Genomic DNA, 23,230 nt, shown 5'->3' with positions numbered 1-23,230 from the left:
CAAAAAGCAATGGATAGTTACCAAACTCACCATCACAGTACTTAATAATTATGACAGATTATTGGATAATAGTCTACTACTTAACAACCTTCAGAACTACACATGAAACCTTTTTTTATCAGGAAGAAAACTTTCTCAGGAGAGATAGCCTAGGTGGGTAATCATCTTTCCAGTGTAATTTGCCTTTCATTTTCCATAGTGATAGACTTTTAAAAATCTGGGATTGTATGACAACTTTGTACACTTAGACAACCTACACCATTTTTGACAATTCATTTTGTTCTCTTTGTGCTTGAAATAATATGCTTCCCTTTACACAATAAGGAGACCTTTGTTTGTATTATTTACCATAGAAGCTTAGCTTCACTTTAAATCAGGTGCACAGTGGTTTCTGAAACTGAAGATACGTATTAGCAAAATCTATTATTATTTTGCTATTTTTGTTATGTTAGTATTTTTTACAAACAGGAAGAAAGAAGAAGAAAGAAAAATGAGAGAATCTAAAATTTATCTCCTTTCTGTTATGCATTTATTACTAAACCATGCAAACTTCTCTCATGGAGGGAACTCTGCATTAAAGTAGAAATAAACCAGCATACAGGATTTAAATTGAATGGATATTATCATCTCTATCTGTCACTTACTGCCAAAATGAATTGTGAAATCCATCACTAAAAATTCCAAATCTGATTTGATTATTTCACCACTATTTTCCATAGCTCAAGTTTAGTCTACATTGAAAATTCTGTTATCTTAAATATTAACTGGTCATATTGGCATTTGGTTCAGACTTTTGAAGAAGCAAATAATCTTTCCAGACAGGAACAAAAAGACACTGGCTTGATTTCAAATGGTATCATTCCAGAGTTTGCATACTTTTTTTCTCAGAAGACTAAAAAAAACCCAGCTATGGATAGACTTTGTCAGCAAAAAGCAAGGGGGAAAGCAATAATCTTCACACACACTTTTTTAAAAATGCACAATTGTTTATCTTGCACTTTAATACAGATACTGTAAGTGGTCTAATTATTTGAAGAGTATATAATATTGGAAGTGCTGATTCCACACTTTGTTTTAATTTGTATTTTCCTGCATAAATTAATATTACCTCTGACAATGGGCACCGGTAACAGATTAAAAGCTGAAGAAAATTCAACGGGGGCTAAAAAGGAGCTTTCAGAGGGTGAACTTCCACTCTGAGGTTGGACATCTCCTCCAGAGCAACAGATCCAATTTCAATGAAGCTCCTACTATGCAATGTGAACGCCACAGTGAAGAACTTGTAGTCAAATTTTAACAAATCTGAACAAAAAGCAGGATTTATATTGGTTCCACCTTTGAAAGATCATTTCCAATGTATCTGTGTTGTGTAGTTTATGTAGCATTTGGCAATACAACAAGGGTGCCTAAACAACACTGACCTGATCTTCCTTGAGGAATTTCTCAACATCAGCATATCCTGCCACATACTTGTGCTTAACAATCAGCTCACACCATCGATGTCGAACCTTTAGTAAGAGAGAAAAAAATATGAAAATTTTTAAACACTCATTAAAATGTGGCTGTGACATTTAAATTAACTCCTTAAGTTTTTTTTTTAAAAAAAGACACCCCCCTCAAAAAAAAACTCTTCCATTTTACCATTAGATTCTCAATATTAACCAGGCATGCTAACAATGCAACATGGCTCCGTTGTAATAAAAACAATGGAAGTCTAAAACAACCAATGTTACAATATTGAATAATTAAACGTAAAACCAACTTTTCAAACAAATTCAGTTTTTAATAGCATGATATTTCATCCTGAAAATCTTTTTTATTGATAAAGCACCTAAAATTATTTATTTATTCCAAACCAATGCTCAGAGTAAAGCAAAATATGTGAAGTTATACCCAAGGACATGCTAAAAATGGCAACTCCTCTTACAGTGCTCAGATTTAAACCAGAATTCATTAGAATTTTGGGGGAAAAGAGATAATGCTGGTAGTTTATTTATTTATTTATTTATTTAATTGGATTTATATACCGCCCTTTCCCGCAGGACTCAGGGCGGTTTACAGGGTATTTGTGTTCTTTGTGCCGCTGAGAATGACAAAAACTAAGGGCTCTCTATCGAGTCTTTGTTTAGCATTACATCTAAATTGGGATTCTTGGCTTTAGAGGAATGTATATAAGGAATGTATATAATCCCCAAAATTGCTGGGGAGTTGTGCCACAGAACTGTTTTCACATGGATGCAGCTTGGGAACTGCTTTCCCATGCTAAAAGCAAGAGTGTGTATGAACTTGAATTAGTGGAGCCTATCATGTGAATCTCTCCATAAAAGAATTATCCCCCTCTGTCCCAGAGATTACTTTCATTCATTCATATTCACACAGTCCTGCGGTATAGAGGGACAATGAACTTTTTTTTAGCTAGAGCCATCTTCCCTCACTCTCCCCAGAACAGAAGTTGAGGCAGAAAATTGTTAAACAGTCTGAAGAATCAAGGCAAGGAGGTGATGTCGTTATCCTTAATTCATGCCCGGAAATTCTTTCCCAAGTGGTATTATTCTCTCTGACTCTTTCAAAGGTCTAGGAGGTTTTTGGGCCTCTGTGGGGAAAAACCCACCGATGGAAACCATAGCAAAAACTCAGCAGGTAAGCCAAGATTTTACTATCATCTCCATCATCTTGTCAGCTATAATGAACTACTTGCTTCAACACAGGTTTTACTGACTGAACAAATACGGAAGAAAAAAACATGTTTTTTGCCAAGTTGCTGATGTCAAGAGAGGCTATCAACTATCCTCCCATCCATCCCAGTGCTTCCTCTCTCTATTCTATGGCAACAGAAGGACTAGAAATGCAAAGGGCCAGCATGCTGCACAACTCACAACATCTCATGTCTCAATAGCAAATTAATCAGTAGCTACAAAGGATCAAATCCTAATAATTTAGTAGGATGTGGTAAAATAGGCAGAACAGTTCCCATTTATTTGTTTGTGGGGTCTTTATGTATTTAGGCACGCTCTATACCAGGGGTGTCAAACTCAATTTCATTGAGGGCCACATCAGCATTGCGGTTGCCCTCAGGGGGCCAGGTGGGTGTGGCCTGGGTGGGTGTGGCCTACTGGGTGGGCGTGGCTAGTGTGTATGGCCTACTGGGTGGGCGTGGCCAGCTCTACATCGTTGGCATCAAGGGTGCCTATGGGGGCCTGGGCAGGAGTGGGACAGATCTGAGGGTCTCTGACAGAAGGAGGGTCTCTGGGCCAGGGCCAAGGCAGTGGGGGCCGTTCCCTCACTGTTTCCAGGATGGCTTCGCGGGCCGCATGAAACCAGTTCGCGGGCCGGATCTGGCCCCCGGGCCTTGTGTTTGACATGTCTGCTCTATACAGTAATGGAATTAAGATTAAACTATACAACAAACCAAAAAAGTAATATACTCACTGCTTTGCTGTTTAATCTTAGTGATTATTAGAATATAAGCAACTGTGGAATAAAATGATTCATTTTGCAGAATAGCCCTCTTTCCACATGATACAGTTCAAACCTGATCAACCACCTCAAAATTGGTGCCAAATCTCTTTCATGCTTCCCATTTCTCAAATTAACAACTTGTAAACTCACCCAATTTGGACTTGAGCTTTGGCTGCACCAGAAGAATTTGCCAAAGCAGGGACATGAGCTAATTTCTTATTTCCAAAAGTGGTTCAAAATTTGGGTTTGATTAGCTATATATGCTTATACACATTTACCTGAGAATAAACTACTCAACCTCAATGGATTACAATAAAAAAAACTGAACCTGGTTTGGCATACTGTTTAGATATAATGTGTATCACAGTTTATCAAACTAGACTATTATCCGTTTAGAGAAACATGGAAAGAAGCAACAAGTCCATAAGAATATTTTCTTAATTTTCCTGGTCTGGAGGACGAAAAAAAAACCCTACTTCAGAATACAGTCTTTTTTTTTTAATTTAAAATTAAATCACCAAAATCAATGGCCTTTAGGGGTTCTAAGCTCATGTTCAGGATGAAAATCAAAGCATTTAATTAATCTTCCACTTGGAAAAAAATGTGTTGTAAACTTATTGTAACAAATCAACAAAATCAGCATTTTGACTACTTTGATAATTTCTCCTTAAAGTAATTATTCCAACAGACCACTTATATGTTTGAGAACCGGCTTATGCATAAATAAGAAAATATAAGAAAATGGTTTAGTCAGCGACTTGCAAATACAATCTAAAAGACAAGTAATTCAGAACATATGCTTTATTAAAAACAAAAAAACCCTATTACTTTGGTCTTTAGAAAGAGTCCACCAACTTCAGGGAGTTAATGGCTGGTTTTAATTTTAAAGATGTCAGGAAAAAATAATTTTGAATTATAAATTATTTCACATTATAATACAAAAGAAACAAAAGATCCTATACAATATATTACTATAACTTCAGAGGCTTTCAGATTCTTACAGCTTCATAAATTTATTCAAACCAGAATAAAACTCAGCTGCCAAGAACAGATTCATTCACATATTCAAACAGCATATATACTTCCTGTTATTTCTAGGTAAGGAAATTATACATAGAAAAAATATGTACTGATACGCTTTTGCTGCTAGTTTTATTCCTGTAGTATCAAAACAAAAACAAAAATCTCACAATCACAGAAATTACTTCTCATGATACATAAGATAAACCTTGATGTTATTAGGAGGGTACTTAAGGAAGTTATAACCCCTCTTGATATCTGCAAGGATGAAGAAAAATTTACTTAATAAACATCAAGCATTTTGCAAAGTAAACATTATTACTTCTGCTTAAAATGAAAGAGCTAAAGAAATGATTAGAGACATTAACATTTAGATCAAAGATTAGGCTATCCTGTAATTAAGAATTCACATAATAATAGTTTCCAGACTATCAGATGCACAATAATACCACAACCATTAAAATAACCCTGATTTCAACTCCCATAACCAGCTGTATTACAATAAATGTTCACATGCTACCGAGCACATGTTGCAGAGAGGGCTTCATCTGCTTCCCATCTTGCACACTGCTCAACATAATACACATTGTCCCCTTACGTAAACATGTTAACCCCTGAAAAAAATGGCTGGCTCATGCTTATAGATAAGATCCCCTGTTCACCCCCAAGCTTTCCAGCTAAAAGGTTTCATTTCTGGGAGTAGAATAATATCGACCTGAACCCCCAACCTTTGGACTACTCTGAGTCAACAAAGTTCTGCAACATATCAAAAGCAGCTAATTTATTTGGTGTAGAAGTAACTAGGAATGCAGCATTTTAGATTCAAAGGGAAATGATGGTTAAAAATATCTGGGGGTGGGGGAGGGCACATGGAGCACCTGGGATCAACTCCTTAAACCAACTATTTTCTTATCCAAGGAACACAGGGCTGCCATCTGTAATTGAAATATGATCCTGGGTAAAAGCATCTTTGATTTAAAAAGCGTTGCCTATAGACCTTTGGCAATCCTTACAATCCTTTTCCTTTGAAACAAAACTGCTGGATACCCATGAATTGCTGCAACTTTTGAGGGCAGATGTATCGTTTTCTAAACTGGCGTTCTCCTGCTTAGCTGTAGTTTAAGAGTGCATACATGTATCTGCATGGTCCATAGAAAGAAAAAGAGAAATATGTATTCTCCACAATTAGTGATCACACTGTAAAAGGTCACTCTGGGTAGTGAGAGGGGTGGTATATAAATTTACCAAGTAAATAAATAAATAAATAATAGAAATGATGAATTCCCAACAGAGCGTTATGTAGCCAGGCTTGACCAGTTGGATAATAGTTACAAGGACAAACAAAACCTACTCTGAAGTCAGCTTGGAAAGAAAGAGGAATACCATTGATCCATTCTGCTTAAATCCATTGGATAAGATTGCCAAGAAATCAAATTTTTCCCCATTCCAGGTTGAGATATTTGTAGTTTATACAATTGTGGTTAAATACAGGTAGGAGTTCTCTTTAAGATACTGCTAAATCATAACTCTGGATGCTTATTTAGGCACACCTAAAATGAAGCACCATACAGCTTATTGTGCTGGGGAAGTGTTAAGTACATTTTTGACCTTCCAGTGCGAAAAATGAATTATAGTACAAACAAAAATAAATCAGTGCTTCACAGTACAGTTTCCCAACTCCAAGATGAGTATCATATTGACATAAGATTATGTTACAGTGTTTGAAATCACACCCCAGGCTAACCTTCTACTTCCATTAAAGGAACAACTATATAGCTCATAGAAGGATGTAGGCTAGTATCTTACCTCAACAGCTAAACTTCATTTACAGGATATCAGCAGTCTACATTGAAAGCTGTATACTCTCCCCTTATTTATTCAACTTATATGCCAAATACATTTTAAGGGAAGATGGATTGGAATGAGATTACCATGGTTTTAAAACCAGGGGCGGGGGAGGATAGATCAATAACTTGTGCTACACTGATAACACTACTCCGACAGGCAAAAAAGCAAAGGATTGGCAAACTCTAGTAATCAAAACCAAGGAGCATAGAGAAAAAAATGGGACTCAATTAAATAAGGTAACAATAACAACAACACTCAGCCTTAAAAATGACAATAAAGATATTGCGGTGATAGATAGCTTATGCCTTTTAGGATCAACCCTTAAAGCAGCTGGTCAGGAATTCTGGGAGTTGAACTCCACAAGTCATAAAAGAGCCAAGGTTGCCTACCCCTGCCTTAAAGGAACCAGCAGTTAAGAACCAGCAGCCCGGATAGCCTTATAAAACGTACTGAAATGTCATGAAGTTATCTATACCTACAAAGATCAAAATCATGTAAGTGATTCTGATGGAATCTATAGAAGCAAAGTTGGATCTTGAAGAGACAGAAATATTAATACTTTGGAGATTGGTGTGGAGAAGACTTCTTAGAATGTCACGGACAGCCAAGAAAACAAATTACACTCCTTCTGAAATATCCAATGTTGGATTTGGACAGAAGATTTCAGATGAAAAACTCCCTAGTTCTAGCAGCTAAAAGACATTATGCAGGTGTTCCATTCCCCACCCCCACCCCTTATATCCATGTTTTTAATAAAGGAAGAAAAAGAAGGAAGCTGCATTAGAAATACACAAGCAGTTTCGCCTGGAAATTATTATTTGCAGTCCTTCCAATAATATTTTTGGAATGCTTCAAGGTAAAGCACCCCCAAATTTGGAACAACATCATTTACAATTTGATAGTTTGCATTCTATATTTATTATATGTAAGAGTTATTAGGGCACTTATCTACTCTATAGATAAGATGAGGAAATGATTATCTATGGGGTAGGCAACCTCTGCTCTATTATGACTCTTGGACTTCATCTCCCAGAATTCCTGAGCCAGCTTACCCTTGAATACAGAAACATAACTGTGGATAAGCCGAAATTTGTTTATTTGTTTTTTGCTTCCCATCAGGAATTCAGTTGCCATATACAGTAATGCATTCTTTTCTCCTTTTTTAACACTCAAAATAATCGAGCGAAGTAGGGGAGGGAGGGAGAGAGAGAATATGACTGGTCCACAGCTTCTCTGATGTGCAATCCTTCTTAGATGATATATATATATATATATATATATATATATATATATATATATATATATATATATATATATATTCACACAGTTTTTAAAATAAAGTGAAATTTTAAGACAGACATAACTTGGGTGAAAAAGAAAATAATTTAGCCATGACTTTGTCCTGAAAAGGTGTGGGGAATTTTTTTTCCTAAACAAATGCTGTGTGGTAGCAAACTTGCTGAAGGATTAAGCAGAACAGATGAGACACTGCCCAATTCAAAAGCTGGTAAACAGAAATACCACTCTGCGGTAAACATGTTCTCTGATGCCTGCCAGATTTTTCATGGTCTGGGAGATGGATAGAAGTTATCTTCTCATATGCATAACTCTGTTAAGAAGCTCAAGAGTTCTCTATAGTTTACAGCAATGTAACTCTGGCATGTGAAATATGATTTCACAGTTTCGTTTGCTTCTGTACTACAACAGAACAGTTGTATAAGTGCTATTAGGCATCACTGTATATTATGCCTTAGCTTGCACTGCTCACATTAAGCAGTTTGCTTATATTCTGCCTCCTTTTTTCTCCCCTGATCTCCCCGGTATTCGTTCTAAAAGCCTTGATCCAAAGTGTGTCTTAAGCTGCTGGAAACAGAATAATGTCACGAAATAAATTTCTATCTTCTCCAAGAATTGCTTCAAATGGAGCCAATCAGGAATATATACAGGAAGGGCACAAGAGCTAATTTGAGAGCTAATTTTTATTACAGGTAAAATTGACTGAAGAGCCACAGGAAGCAGGATGATTTTAATAGAAATTTAAACGTTTGCAAATATTTCAGCAGATCGATTCTAACTCTGGTTTCTCATTTCTAAATGGAAACAATTATAGCTAAGCTCTCCAAATAATTTTGAAAATAAGACAATAATTCTTTATCCAGAAACAGTTTCGAGTGAGCTCATACCACATGCAACTGCTGCAGGAAGCATGGCTGGTGAATAAATGAGGCAGCTCCATTTCAGTGTGGTTTTCAGTCCTGAACTCTTCTGGATAAAGTAAAAGCACATTATTTAGTGTAGCTTCAGTTTTTGCTGCTATTCTCAGTTCATGGCTTACAGTGTTTGAGCTGATGCACACTTTGTATTCTTAATTTTACTAGTATTATTCAGATGTGTTGTTTTAAAGGCCTAATTCCATTTCTACATGTATGTCTGTGTGCATACTAGTTTGGGGACTTTGGGGGCAGAAAAACAGTTTATACGTTGTGATAAAAGCAATAAAATGATTATCCACTGGTAGAAAAAAAAAGTGAATTCCTGAAATAATAAAACTTAAACGGCAACTCCAAAATCAGTTTAAAATACACTGCTGGCCAGTGTATTAAACTGGAATTATAGACACCATGAGGAACATCCAGTCTCTTCACTTCCTGATCTGCTTTTTGACTAGCCAGAACCAGGTGAAGCCTTTTGGATTAAGTTAACTTTCTTTGCCTTTATCAATTCTTCACAGACATTGGGCCCCAGTTGAGAATTAGATTGAGATGGACTGATAGAAACTCGTCTTCCCCAGTTTGAGGTCTTTCAAAGATGGGCGTGCTAACTTGGAATTTTGGGGAATTCCAAATTCCAGGAACTTTGGTAGGACAGTAAGTTGAATAATAACAACAATACAGGTAGTCCTCGACTTACAACAGTTTACATAGTGACTACTCAAAGTACAACTGCACTGAAAAAAGTGATTTATGGCAGTTTTTCACACCTATGACTTTTGCAGCATCCCCATCTGAATTTGACCAAAATTCAGGTGCTTGGCAATTGACTCATATTTATGGCTTTTGCAGGGTCATGGGATCCCCTTTTTGCAATCTTCTGACAAGCAAAGTCAATGGGGAAGCCAGATTCACTTAACAATCATGTTACTAACTTAACAACTGTAATGATTCACTTAACAACTGTGGCAAGAAAGGTTGTAAAACTCACTTAACAAATGTCTCACTTAGCAACATAAATTTTGGGCTCAATTCTGGTCGTAAATCAAGGGCTTACTGTAATAGCAAATCATATTTATGAATCTATAAAATTGATGGAACATGTTTTGTTTACCATTTGAACTTGCAATTCTGTCTAAAAACTATGATGATGTCAACAACAATTGTACACCAGATTTATATCCTTTTTTGTTGGCAGGAACATGCCCTCAGCAAAGATCTGCTCAGGGCATTTTTGCTGATGGCAACATGGATAATGATTTTTGCCAATTTCTCCTTTTTCTAACTGGATTAGATGGCTCAGATGGAGAAATTAAGTGAAATAAAGCTGCTGTTTTCAGCAGGAGCCAAATTCTCTTGTAACATTTAGCTTATACTGACATAATCTATGTGAAATGTTTAAGTATTCCCATCCCTCCCTAGAAGATCAAGCAGAGTTCTTTAATATCATTACTACTGAATTTATCAATGTCTGACGTAGGAACATGTGACAAGCAAAACTATCTTCTTCCACTAAGTTCATTAATTCCCTTGAAAAAGCAGCATTACCTGGCCTTCAAAAGAATTTCAACCCAGGCCCCAAACTACTACTAATTGTCAAATAACACAAACTGGCTCAAATAGGAATAAGTGAAAAAAGGTTTGAGCAAGGGATTTCTTAGTTTGTAATTTGGTCATGTCATTCATCCAATGCTGACTTACCTGTACAGGCTACAATAGCCACATAAGCAAAAGCAACACGATACATACCAAGTATGTATCAAAATAATTTTTATATAATTTATCTATCAAATTTATACGTTGTCCATCTCCCTGATAAAAGTGACTTTGGGTGGTGTTACATTCTGCTCTCGTGTCTACACCCTATTTAGCACTCCTACTGTGCTTATATAGCAGATTTTATTTTTTATTCTTTTAATCCCAGCATTAAGATGAGAGCTTTGATGTTCACTTTTGCCTTCCAGTTGTCTATACTCTGTATTTTATGGGTTCTATACTCTTCTATACTCTTTACTCTGTTGGACAGACCTTTTGCAAATAATGTCCATATTTTCTTCTATGACTGCTGGACATGAAGTGTCAAGAAATAAATAAGAGATCTACAACTAGCAACAAAAGCAGGAAAATTAACCAGTGATCAATTCTTTGGAAGGAAAAACAAGAGGGACTATGACATATTTTAATGTTCTTTGAGAATAAGAGCTGAAGCTTGATTTCACTGATTCCTGGCAGTGAAACTCTAATTTGGGGGTGCGGGGGGATAAGTGAAATTAGAAATACAGAAGATGCCTTCTGTACCTAGCAGTGAAATAACTAGATAAGTTCTTGCAATTAAGCCTGTCTGAAGTGGGATCTTCTATAGATCAAACAAGGGCTCCCTTCAGTAAGCTACAGCTTATCCTTAGCCTCTCATGATTTTGGTCAGTGGCTCCAATTCACTGGGGAATCCCGCTTCTTGTGAAAACTGTCAAGGGGTCATTGCTGCCTTTTGATACAGAATTGACTTTGGAGGCCCAGGTTCTTCATACTATTCCCCAACATACTGAAGAATTGTAATGAAGTTATTTGAGGTTTTAATACCTGTCAGTTTTCCAATTCTACACCCATTTATTAAGATCACTGGAATGGTAAATAAGCCTAGACAAGATTGTGTACATACACACACACATGATTTCTCAATCTCTAACCTTGTCAAATTGAACACAAGAAAACAGGTTTTTTATAACAACTGGAGCACTACCCTAATGTTTCTTCAAAGGTTTCACAAAATTTTATATAGCTTATAAATCTCTTTTGTTTTTCCTTGTTTTTTTCCTTCATTGTGCTTTTAAGTATCTTTTTTTAAAAAAAAAGTGGATAGAAAAATCCTGTTTATAATTACCCAGAAGTGAGTCTCTGAGTTAGTCTAAATATATACAGAGTTAAATTATTACACTCTTTGCTTCTATTTTATTGTCCATAGTAAGGCATGATTATAATAGCATTCATTCTAATTACTCTAATGTATAAACTTATACTGTGTGGTTTATAACTAGATTAAAATTGTTTTAAAAAACAACTAAATAATATATTTCAATTTTATTTTAATCTCCAGCTCACCCTGTTGGTCAAGGAGCTGCTGAAAGACAGTTATTAAATTTTTCTGACTCCCAATATCTAGATAAATCTAATATCTTGCAAGGTCTGCTGGTGAAAACATTGTTTTGAGAATAATTTTCCAGGAAACAATAGAGCTCAGCCTTAATCTTGTCCTTGCACTTAAAATGAATCTTAGAAAATGTAGAGCAAAATAGTCAGGTGCTCTCTGGTAATTCCCTGTTTGTCCCTTAGAGAAAATTGTGGAACCTACATGAAAGGATGTTTCATTTCATTTTAATACAGTAGAAGAACTTATCTCCAAAATTCATTGTATATATTCTACAAAGTATAGAATTTCAAACCTGTTCTAATTCTCTCATTGAGACTGTCCAAAAAATATAGTATACATGGCAACCATTTGAATCCTTCCTCCTTGTTGCTATCAATACAGCATAAGACATCCCATGCAAAAAAAAAATGCATATTGAAAACCAGTGCATGCACAAGCCTTTTGCACAATGAAAGGCACATTCAAAGGCAATCCTCTTCAGCTGTAACCAAAAAAACTTAGGCAAGAAAAACCAAATGTACAGGTACAGATTAGGTGAAACTTGGCTCAATAGCAGTAACTGCAAGAGGGATCTTGGAGTGCTAGTGGACAATCACTTAAATATGAGCCAGCAACTACCAACAGAGGGATAGAATCAAGATTACATGAAATGTTAGTACTGCTATATAATGCCTTAATAAGACACACTTGGAATACTGCATCCAGTTTTTGTAAAAAATGTTGAGACTCTAGAAAGAGTGCAGAAAAGAGCAACAAAGATGGTTAGGGGACTGGAGGCTAAAGCATATGAAGAACCGTTGCATGAATTGGGTATGTCTAGTCTAGTGAAAAGAAGGACTAGGGTTGACATGATAAGCAGTATACCAGTATTTGAGGGGCTGCCATAAAGAAAAGGGAGCCAACCCAGTTTCCAAAGCACTAAAAGGCAAGACAAGAAGCAATGGATGGAAACTAAACAAGGAGATGTTTACTCAGAACAAAAGGCCACTGTACTTACTTCTGCTAAGCAAGATTGCAGTCTTTATAACTAGATATGTGATGACATCATACTGTTAACCTTCCCAGGTAAATCAGACAGGAAACATGACCAGATGAGCTAATTTTACTTTATCATTAGCAAAATATTGAAAGTACAGATTTCCCACCATCTCATTTACATCCCGAGAAACAAGGAAGCATCCCTGATTAACCTCTTTTTTATGTCCTCTATTGTCTGACAGCTCAAGGAGAGGAGGTAAATCCCCTCCTTGTGGGATTTAATGTGTTTTGAGCTACAGAAACTTCCTTGTTTAGGCAGACAAGAGTATGCACCACAACATTCCCTTTTGAGGACTGTAGGTGTTTGTTATCCAGTAGCTGTAGAAACTGTAACGGTAATGTTATGTCAGTTGCCTTTCTTAAAGGCTAGAGTGAAGCCCTTGATTTCACCTTGCAAGATGAAGCTGAAGTAATATATCTCCCGCAGAGATTGTGGCTTTCCTTCAACACACACATACGCACGCAGACACATACCCAAGTACATTTGGCACAATTTATGCCAGGAGAGAATGAAAATCAGTTTAGTGTAAAAATTCACATAGGTCTTGGTGTCCTGGCACGTAACCACAACACAGGCAACACAGCTTTGATGCTACCTTCTCAGTTATTTCTCTTCCAGATATAGAGGTCCTGACATTTCTTTGGTATTTGTATGTGATTAAAATATACCCTAAATATAACTTAATTTCTATAAATAGCAAAGTGTGTTTCAAGGCCAATTAAAAATAAATCTGGCCTTTAGGACATGTATAAACAACAAATACATTAAAGCTGAAATAAACATTACCTATTATCTTAAATATCTCCTTGGATGAAGGAGACAATTTTCAATTGTGGAGTTTTCAATTTTATGTACTGACCTATAAAAAGCTTCAATCAACATTGCAGTAACTATTAAAAGATATTACAACTGCAGCAAACTAAAATCTGCCTTTGTCTTAATTTTGTTGCACATATAATTCTATTTATGGAAAAAAAATCTAGTGCAGATGCTTCCTTTTGTTATTATACAAAACAAAAATCACATTCTGAAAGGAGGCTTGTAGTAAATGAAGAGTAGCTACTACTTGCATAAGTACAGTAATGCTAAAACATTAAGAAGTTTTTAAGAAAAGATTGGATAACCAATTGTCTGACATTGTATAGGGTTTCCTGCTTGAGCAGAGGGCTGGACTAGAAGACCTCCAAGATCCCTTCCAACTCTGTAATTCGGTGAGTTTTGTGGTAAAAGCGTCTCCTTTCAGCCTTATCCACTTCTATTCTTCCTCCAAATGACCACAAGGAAGACCCAAGGGGCTTTTCCAAAGGCAACTGGGCTTTTTTTTCTTGAAGACACTTCGTTTCTTATCCAAGAAGCAGTTCTGAAGAAGCTTCTTGGATGAGAAGCGAAAACGCCTTCAAGGAAAAACGAAGTCCACTTGTCTTTGGAAAAGCATCTTTGGGACAACCATGACCTGGATGACTGAGAATCCCCATAGACATCCACAAAGAAGAGTTCTGAATTGTTCTCCTTCACTTGGATTACCTACAGTTTCCTTATTATCTGAATGCAGACAAACTATGCTTTCATTTCATTTGGGATTGGTAGAAAAGGAATCATGCTTGTCTTTTAGTAGTTATATCGAAGGCTAAATCCAATGTAGGATTCAGATGAGACATTAGCTGCAATTCACTCAAACCAGGATCTTTGCTTAAAAGGGAAGAGGGATGTGAAGCTTGTAGTGCTATTTTTTTTATAGAATGTTTCCGTAAGGTGTTCTATAAGCACTTTATACAACAGTTTAAGAATTATAATAAAAAAATGTATGCTTATCATCTAAAAAACAATTAACAAGGCAGAAAGCTTCCAAATCTATTCATAGACTCACAAAGGAGCAAATATGTTGCCCTGAATATTAATGCCGATGTCTGGGATTCTGGAATCCTTAATATTTGAAGATTACCTGCTTGAGGGACTTTGATTTGATTTATAGCCCTTCTTCATATCTCACTTGACAGTGTCACTCGGACAAGGATCGCCATCAAAGACCTCAAGAGCCTAATCTTTAAATAGTAAATGAAGAATAGCTACTACTTGTACAATTTACCAAGTACCTGGCAGGGGGCAAACCCTTTCCAATACGGAATTTGTCTGGAAAATTCCCAAGCATCCATGAGGTATTTAACTTTATCCTTTTTAAATTTTATTTTGTTTTAACTGCTTCCTATTGGAGCGCAGCACTTATCTGGTTTTTATGTTCTTAATTGTACACAGCCAAGAGTCGCTCTGTGAGTGAGATGGGTGGTCTCTAAATCTGATATATAATTAAATATAAAATAAATAAATAAAAGTTCAGAATAATCCCATTCCTAGATAATGTTTTTATAGTCTATTTTGAATTAAGTTAAGCTTCTGGATCATTTTAAAGACAGGCCCTGTAAATGATTTAGTTCCCATAAACACTTGCACAGTTTTTAGACTGCTTTGAAAATGTGTTTAGCTGCTATCTGTACTGCCTTTGGCTGTGATTTCTCTTTCTTTTTGGTTAGCCAGCAGAAGTTATTATGGTGGCCGGTGGGGTTGATTTTCTTAATTGTAATCTATCTTTTCTTCCTTTCCTTTCTTAATTATAAACTACCCAGAAGTTGTATGGGTTGAATGGACAGGTATCAATTAATAAATGACTGATTGTACATTATGTGATTACCACCCTTGTTTTAAGATCTGTTTTTGAATGGAACTCGGAATGAAAAGAAGCATTTTACTTTTTTTTCATAAACTTCCGATGAAATATATCTTGAGTACAATTTAGCTGAATATAAACAAAAAGCAGTTTTACTCACAAATATAAACAGGTACACAGTTAGTAAAAAGAAAACGAATCCACAATAAGGCATATATCATTTCCAGATGTGTGTATTTTTCAAACGCAAAGACACAGTGGAGAGATGTGACTTGGCTGTACTAACCAAACTATGCAAGCATACATGTACACACATGCTTTGTTAAAAACAAACGTTTATTAAAAACATAGCCTGTAAAACTGAAACTAGTCAATGCAACTCATGCTCTACCTGTATTGCCTTCGGGACAAATTTAAATTTTTAAAATTGATTTTAAAACAACAACAACAGAATAATCCTGCATCCAACAGAATACAATTGCTCCATGCTATTGGCTTAGTTTGTGAGCTCCCTGTGTCTATAACTGGATTACCTCTGCATCCTGCTCACGCAGGTGATAGGTTTTCTGTAAGTATTCCAACATTTTTGAACAGAATGTCCTCTTCTGCAGGAGACTCTCCAGAAGTAAGATCAGCTGGTCCGGGGAAAGCTAAAAGAAAATAAATAGCTTGTGAGATAAAATTATAACGTTTTTGTAATTCAAATAAAAGAGGATAGCCAGTGACTAGCCTCAGATAACCTATGAAATTATACCATGTGCTTGTAATATATAAAAACAGTGTGCGAGTTCATTAGGAACACTCTTGTGTCATTATTCTAAGAAATTCCTTTATCAAAATGAAGTGAGAGGTTGTTCATTTGTCCAATTCTTACTTAAGTAAGATTAAACCTATACGAAATATATGGAATATTGCAAAATATAACACATTATGTAATTTTCATAGAAAATTATCGAAAGCACAAATTATACTGCATCACTTCCTGGAGATCTTTATATATATATATATATATATATATATATATATATATATATATATATGTGTGTGTGTGTGTGTGTGTGTGTGTGTGTGTGTGTGTGTGTGTGTGTATGTATATATATATATATATATATATATATATATATATATATATATATATATATGATTAAATAAAAACAAAACAGAAATACAAATTTATCCAACTTTCTCTTTCAAAATTGAAATAGCAACAATATCATTTGCATGCACACATGCATCCCTATCTCCATATATTCATCCATCCATCTACCCCTTTTAGTGCAATTCTAAGCATACTTATTCAGAGGTAAAGTCCCTATGATCAGTGGGTTTAAGTTTCAATTAAGAGTATAAATAATTCTAGTTTACTGCACGCACAATAGAAGAAAATGAGGGATTTAATTGCAGGGAAAATGAACAGAGAAAAATTACAAAACCACCATTGCAACAAGTCCTTAAGTGCAACATTTATTCTGCTTTCTTTATATGAAAAAAAATATTGAAAATAAGGTCAAGGGACAGGAAATAAACCCTTTGAATGGGAGGTTTGGTGTTCTAAAAAGCAGTATGTGGTTTCTTGTGTAGCCAATGTTTTCATTCCGCAAAAAGAGAAGATAATTCTGTGCATAAAATTTCTAGCTTACAGATCCAACATAACCAAATAATGGAAGATCAGGACAGAACTGCTCCAAAATGAAGGACAGTTGGAGAAGACATACTGCAATTATCTGTATGTTTATGGTTACCTATAAAATCTCCAAGAGCATAGATTACTGGATTCTATAATCTCTAAGGATATCTAACCATTTTGTAGGCCTGTATTACTATTATCTCTCCCATCTTTTCTATTACCTATTCCTATTGATATCTTACGACTATCACTTTGTTGGCTGTATCATATGAAGCTTATGCACCAGAGACAAATTCCTTGTGAATCCAATCACACTTGGCCAACAAAGAATATTGTATTGTATGGTATTGTATTCCATTCCATTCCATTCCATTCTGTAAATCAAAATAGAGTCATTTTAAAAGGTGTTCTTGTTGTCAGTTGCGAAGTCATGTCCAACCCATCGCAACCACATGGACAACATTCCTCCAGGCCTTCCTGTCCTCTACCATCTTCTGGAGTCCATTAAGGCTCACGCCTACTGCTTCAGTGACTCCATCCAGCCTCCTTATACTCTGTCGTCCCCTTCTTCTCTTGCCCTCAACCTTTCCCAGCATTAGGATCTTCTCCAGTGAGTCCTTCCTTCTTATTAGGTGGCCAAAGTATTTGACTTTAAACTTCAGGATCTGGCCTTCTAAAGAGCAGTCAGGGTTGATCTCCTCTAGGACTGACCGGTTTGATCGCATTCCAGTCCAAGGGACTCACAGGAGTCTTCTCCAGTACCATATTTCAAAGGCCTCAATTCTTTGGTGCTCAGCCTTTCTTATGGTCCAACTTCACAACCATACATTGCAACTGGGAAGACCATAGCCTTCACTATACGCACTTTTGTTGGCAGGGTGATGTCTCTGCTTTTTTAGTGTGCTGTCTAAATTTGCCATGGTTTTCCTCCCCAGGAGAAAGCATCTTTTAATTTCTTGGCTGCAGTCCCTGTCTGCGGTGATCTTGGAGCCCAGGAAAATAAAATCTGTCACTACCTCCATTTCTTCCCCATTTTTTATTTGCCAGGAATTGAGAGGGCCAGATGCCATGATCTTGGTTTTCTTCATGTTGAGTTTCAAGCCAACTTTTGCACTCTCCTTCTTCACCCGCAACAAGAGGCTCTTCACTTTCTGCCATTAGAGTGGTATCACCTGCATATCTTAGGTTGTTGATATTTCTCCCGGCAATCTTAATTCCAACTTTAGATTCATCTAGCCCTGCCTTTCTCATGATGTGTTCTGCATATAAGTTAAACAGGCAAGGCGACAGTATACAGCCTTGCCGGACTCCTTTCCCAATTTTGAACCAATCAGTGGTTCCATGTCCAGTTCTCACTGTTTCTCAAGAGACAAGTAAAATGATCTGGTACTCTTAAGAACTTGCCACAGTTTGTTGTGATCCAGACAATCAAAGGCTTTAGCATAGTCAACGAAGCAGAAGTAGATGTTTTTTTGGAACTCCCTAGCTTTCTCCATGATCCAGCGTATATTGGCAATTTGATCTCTAGTTTTTCTGTCTCTTTGAAACCCTGCCTGTACTTCTGGTAGTTCTCGATCCACATACTGCTGGAATCTAGCTTGTAGGATATTAAGCATAACTTTACTAGCATGTGAAATGAGTGCAATGGTGCGATAGGTTTGAACATTCTTTGGCACTGTCTTTCTTTCGAATTGGAATGTAAACTGATCTTTTCCAATCCTGTGGCCACTGTTGAGTTTTCCAAATTTGCTGGCAAATTGAGCGTAGCACTTTTACTGCATTGTCTTTTAAGATTTTGAATAGTTCAGCTGGAATACTGTCACCTCCACTAGCTTTGTTGTTGCTCAGCTTTTCTAAGGCCCACTTCACATTCTAGGATGTCTGGCTTGAGGTCAGTGACCACCTCATCGTGGTTATCAGGGACGTTAAGTTCATTCTTGTATAGTTCTTCTGTGTAATTTTGCTACCTCCTCTTAATCTCTTCTGCCTCTGTTAGGTCCCTGCCATTTTGGTCCTTTATCATTGTTCTGAACCAGCCCTCTTCTGGCCTTGTAATAAGGCAAACCCCTATTCAGAAAGAAGAGACTGGAGAGCGTCCAAGGCTAAAAGGCATCTGCCAAGATTTATTACGCAGTTAACAAAAACACTAGAGCTTATCTTCTCAAGCGGAAAAGTTGCTTTCAGCAACCAGCCCCTCCCCAAACACTCCTTTTATAGAGAGCTCAGGGCGTGGTCTCCCTGTGCCTCCTCCCGAGGAGTCTCACAGCCTTTCTTTGTTTGTTCCTGCTCGACTGCCTCCTGCGTCGGGCGTCCTTGAACAGGGCCAGCTGTGGGTCATCTTCCTCCGCACTCTCGGGCTCACGCAGCTGAGAAGAGGTCCCCGGCTGAGGGCTCTGCAAAGCCTCCAAACCATCATCAGCCGGTTCGTCTCCCACACGGTCCTCCTCCCCTTCATCTGAGTCATCCGACACATCTGAGCCGGCTGCCGAAACCACAGGCTGGCCCTGAGTCACAACACTATCCCGCACCGCAGGGCCCTTCCCCCGGGTCTGCCGATCATGATGCGGTCGGGATGGGAACTGTTCGTGAAACACAGTCACCAACGCAGGGGCATGAACGGCGGTCGCGTCTTCCCATGTGAAGTCCTCCGGCCCGTACCCTTTCCACTCGATCAGGTACTGGAAGCGACCTTTCAGCCAGCGGGAATCCCTGATGCTGGCGACCTCGTACTCGGGGGTGCTGCCTCCATCACGAGTTCCTGATGGGGGAGGTTCCGCTTGGCGAAGTGGACAGGCCGGTTGTTCGGGGACCAACAAGGACCGATGGAAGACGGGGTGCACGCGCAGGGAACGTGGCAGAGTTAAACGATAGGCGACCGGATTGATGACGGCCTCGACTGGGAACGGACCAAGGTAACGGTGGTCCAGCTTCCTCGCCGGCCGAGTGGATGGTAGGTCCCTGGTGGACAGCCAGACCCGATCCCCCACCGATAGTGGAGGCGTATCCCTTCTCGACCGATCGGCGAACCTCTTGTAGTCGGCCTTGGCCTTCTCCAGCTGCCGTCGCACCAACCGATGGATCGCCTGTAACTCCGCCATAAATTCGTTCGCTGCCGGCTCCGATGAGTCCACAGGAGAAAGGGGGAAAAACCGGGGGTGATAACCCACATTGGCCAAGAACGGTGTCATCTGCGTGGAGGTGTGCTGCGAGTTGTTAAAGGCAAACTCGGCTATGGCCAAATAGTCCACCCAATTGTCCTGCTGCAGGTTAACGTAGCAGCGCAGATACTGCTCTAAGATGCCAATGACCTTCTCGGTACCCCCGTCGGTTTGTGGATGATGCGCGGACGAGAGGCAAACCTTAATGTCCAACACCCGCATCAACTCCTGCCAGAAGCGGGCTGTAAACTGGGCCCCCCTATCGGAGACGACTCTATCGGGAAGGCCGTGCAGCCGGAACACCTGTTGGATGAACATGCGACTAGTGGCGCGAGCTGACGGTAAGCCGCGACAAGGGATGAAGTGCGCCATCTGGGTCAGCATGTCCACCACCACAAACACTGTCGTGAAGCCGGAGGATGGGGGTAGATCCGTCAGAAAGTCCATGGACACAGCCCCCCAGGGTCTCTTGGGTGTTGGCAAGGGCTGCAGTAAACCAGGCGGGGCCCCTGTCGCTGACTTGGCCTGCCTGCAAGGAATGCAGGAGGTGACATAAGACTGGACATCGTGTCGGACTCGGGGCCACCAGAAGGTACGGGAGACCAGGTTCAGAGTCTTGAACAGGCCAAAATGCCCCGCAGCCGGGTTATCATGACACTGGCTGAGGACGAGTCCCCTGAGTGGCCCTCCTGGAACATAGAGCCGGTCACGATAATACAGGAGTCCATCCGTGACCGACCAAGGCGAATCTGGCCCCACCTCTTCCTTCCGCTGAGCCACCCACACCTCCTGCTGCTGCGCCTCCCGGATCCGAGCCCGTATATCCACCGGCTCCCGCACCGCAGCAAAAGACTCGACGGGGATCACTGTCTTGGGCGGAAGCTTGTCTACCGCTCGGGTGTACTCGGGCTTCCTGGACAGAGCATCCGCTCTCTGGTTGTGTCCGCTTGGTATGTACCGCACCCGGAAGTCAAACCTCGCAAAGAAGAGGGACCACCGGATCTGGCGTTGGTTCAAATTCCGAGCGGTCTGCAGGCTTTCCAGATTCTTGTGGTCCGTCCGGACCTCGATCTGATGCCGCGCCCCCTCCAGATGATGCCTCCAAGCCTCGAACGCCGCCTTGATGGCCAGCAGCTCCTTCTCCCAGATGGTATAGTTGCGCTCCGAGGGGTTCAATTTCCAAGAGTGATATGCGCAAGGGAAAAGGGTACCGCTGGGCGTCGTTGCCTGGAGTAACACGGCCCCAATGGCAATGTCGGAGGCGTCCGCCTCCACGACAAACGGCCGTTGCGGGTCGGGATGTTTCAAGATGGGCTCCTTCATGAAGGCGTCCTTCAAAGCCTGGAACGCCTGTTGTTCGGGGCCGTTCCACTGGAACCGAGTCTTCTTCTGCAGGAGCTGGGTGAGGGGGGCTGTCAAGGCAGCAAAGCCAGGGATGAATGTCCGATAGTAGTTGGCAAATCCAAGGAGTCGCTGAACGTCCTTCACGCGACGCGGGGGTTGCCAACTCTGCAACGACTCGACTTTACTCGGCTCCATGGCGATGCCCTCAGGAGAAATGCGGTGACCCAGGAAATCGATGGTCACCTGGTAGAACTGGCACTTCTCCAACTTGGCAAACAGCCGATGTTTCCGGAGGCGCTGCAGGACCTGACGGAGATGCTGATGATGCGTTTCACGCGACGGGGAGTAAATCAGGATGTCGTCCAGGTAAATCACGACAAACTGGTCCAACAGATCCCAAAAGATATCGTTCATAAAATGCTGAAACACAGCGGGGGCGTTGGTCAGGCCAAACGGCATCACCGTGTACTCGAAATGTCCATAGCGAGTACCAAACGCCGTCTTCCACTCATCCCCCGGCCGAACCCTGACGAGGTTGTAAGCTCCACGCAGGTCCAGTTTCGTGAAGATCTTAGCCTCCCGGAGTCGGTCCAAGAGCTCGGGGATGAGGGGCAGCGGGTAGCGGTTACGCACCGTGATGGCGTTGAGTTTCCGGTAGTCACAGCAAAGCCGTAACTCGCTCGACTTCTTTTTGACGAAGAGCACGGGCGCAGACACTGGCGAGGACAAGGGCCGGATGAAACCACGAGCCAAATTCTTTGTCAGGAAGTCCCGCAATGCAGCCAACTCGGGCTCCGACATGGAGTACAAACGCCCCACTGGGAGAGGCGCATCAGGGACTAGGTCAATGGAGCAGTCGTAGGGCCTGTGCGGGCGTAATTGGTCCGCCTCTGACTCGCTGAACACGTCAGCAAAGTCGGACAGTTCGGGAGGCAAGGAAACCCCTGGGGAACCCTCCACCTGGCCGGCACAGATATGGCGGGTGTGGTCCACGCACTGCAAACTTGGAAAGGTGACCAAGTTCTGAGACCAATAGATCTGTGGATCATGCGCCCGGAGCCACGCCAGTCCCAAGACCACGGGGAAGTGCAGATCCGAAGTGACGTAGAACTGAATGGCCTCCACATGGGTACTGATGGCCATACACACGGGTTGCGTGGCGGCCGTAATAGGCCCGGACAGGAGCACTCGACCATCGATGGTCTCCACAAGCATGGGCGGATCCACTGGACACTGGGGAACAGCCCATTTGGCCACAAAGGCCGAATCCATAAAGTTAGTGGTAGCCCCAGAGTCAATTAAGGCATGGACCGGAATCCCCTCTGGCTTGCCAGGAAGGATCAGACGTGCCTCCAAAATCAAATGCCGTGGAGGTTCACAGGCACCGTCGGAACGGCATCGCTCGGCGTGGTCGTTGTGGGTCGCCCGATCTTTCACACCGTCTAGATCGGGCTCGGGCCGTTTCCCGACAGCAAAGCAGGGGACTTTCTCGGGGCCGGCTTGGTCACTGATGCCCGCTGACGCTTCTTTGGACAAGAAGCAGCCAAATGTCCAGGGTCCCCACAGTAAAAACACAACCCCTCCGATCGTCATCTGTCCATTTCCGTCACCGATAGACGGGACCTGGCGGCACCCAGCTCCATTGGCTCCTCCCTCTGGACTGGGGGCTCACGCACAACAGGGGCGGCAGGGGTCTGTGGGGTGGCACGGCGACT

The 23,230-nt window shown here is 40.3% G+C and overlaps 1 protein-coding gene across 1 annotated transcript in view; it reads right to left on the bottom strand.

Moving 5' to 3' along the window:
- AOPEP (aminopeptidase O (putative)) overlaps positions 1-23,230 on the bottom strand; it is a 203,648-nt gene that overhangs the window by 4,745 nt on the left and 175,673 nt on the right. Inside the window, exons 14-15 of the mRNA XM_083351985.1 lie at positions 15,920-16,036; positions 1,422-1,508 (exon numbers count right to left, since the gene is read on the bottom strand). Of these exons, the coding sequence (XP_083208111.1) occupies positions 1,422-1,508; positions 15,920-16,036 (204 nt within the window). The remainder of the gene's footprint in view (positions 1-1,421; positions 1,509-15,919; positions 16,037-23,230) is intronic.

Source organism: Vipera ursinii, assembly GCF_947247035.1.
Source record: "Vipera ursinii genome assembly, chromosome: 2".
Classification (NCBI taxonomy): domain Eukaryota; kingdom Metazoa; phylum Chordata; class Lepidosauria; order Squamata; family Viperidae; genus Vipera; species Vipera ursinii.
Note: the sequence above shows the minus strand (reverse complement) of the source record. Positions and strands in the feature narration are given on the sequence as shown.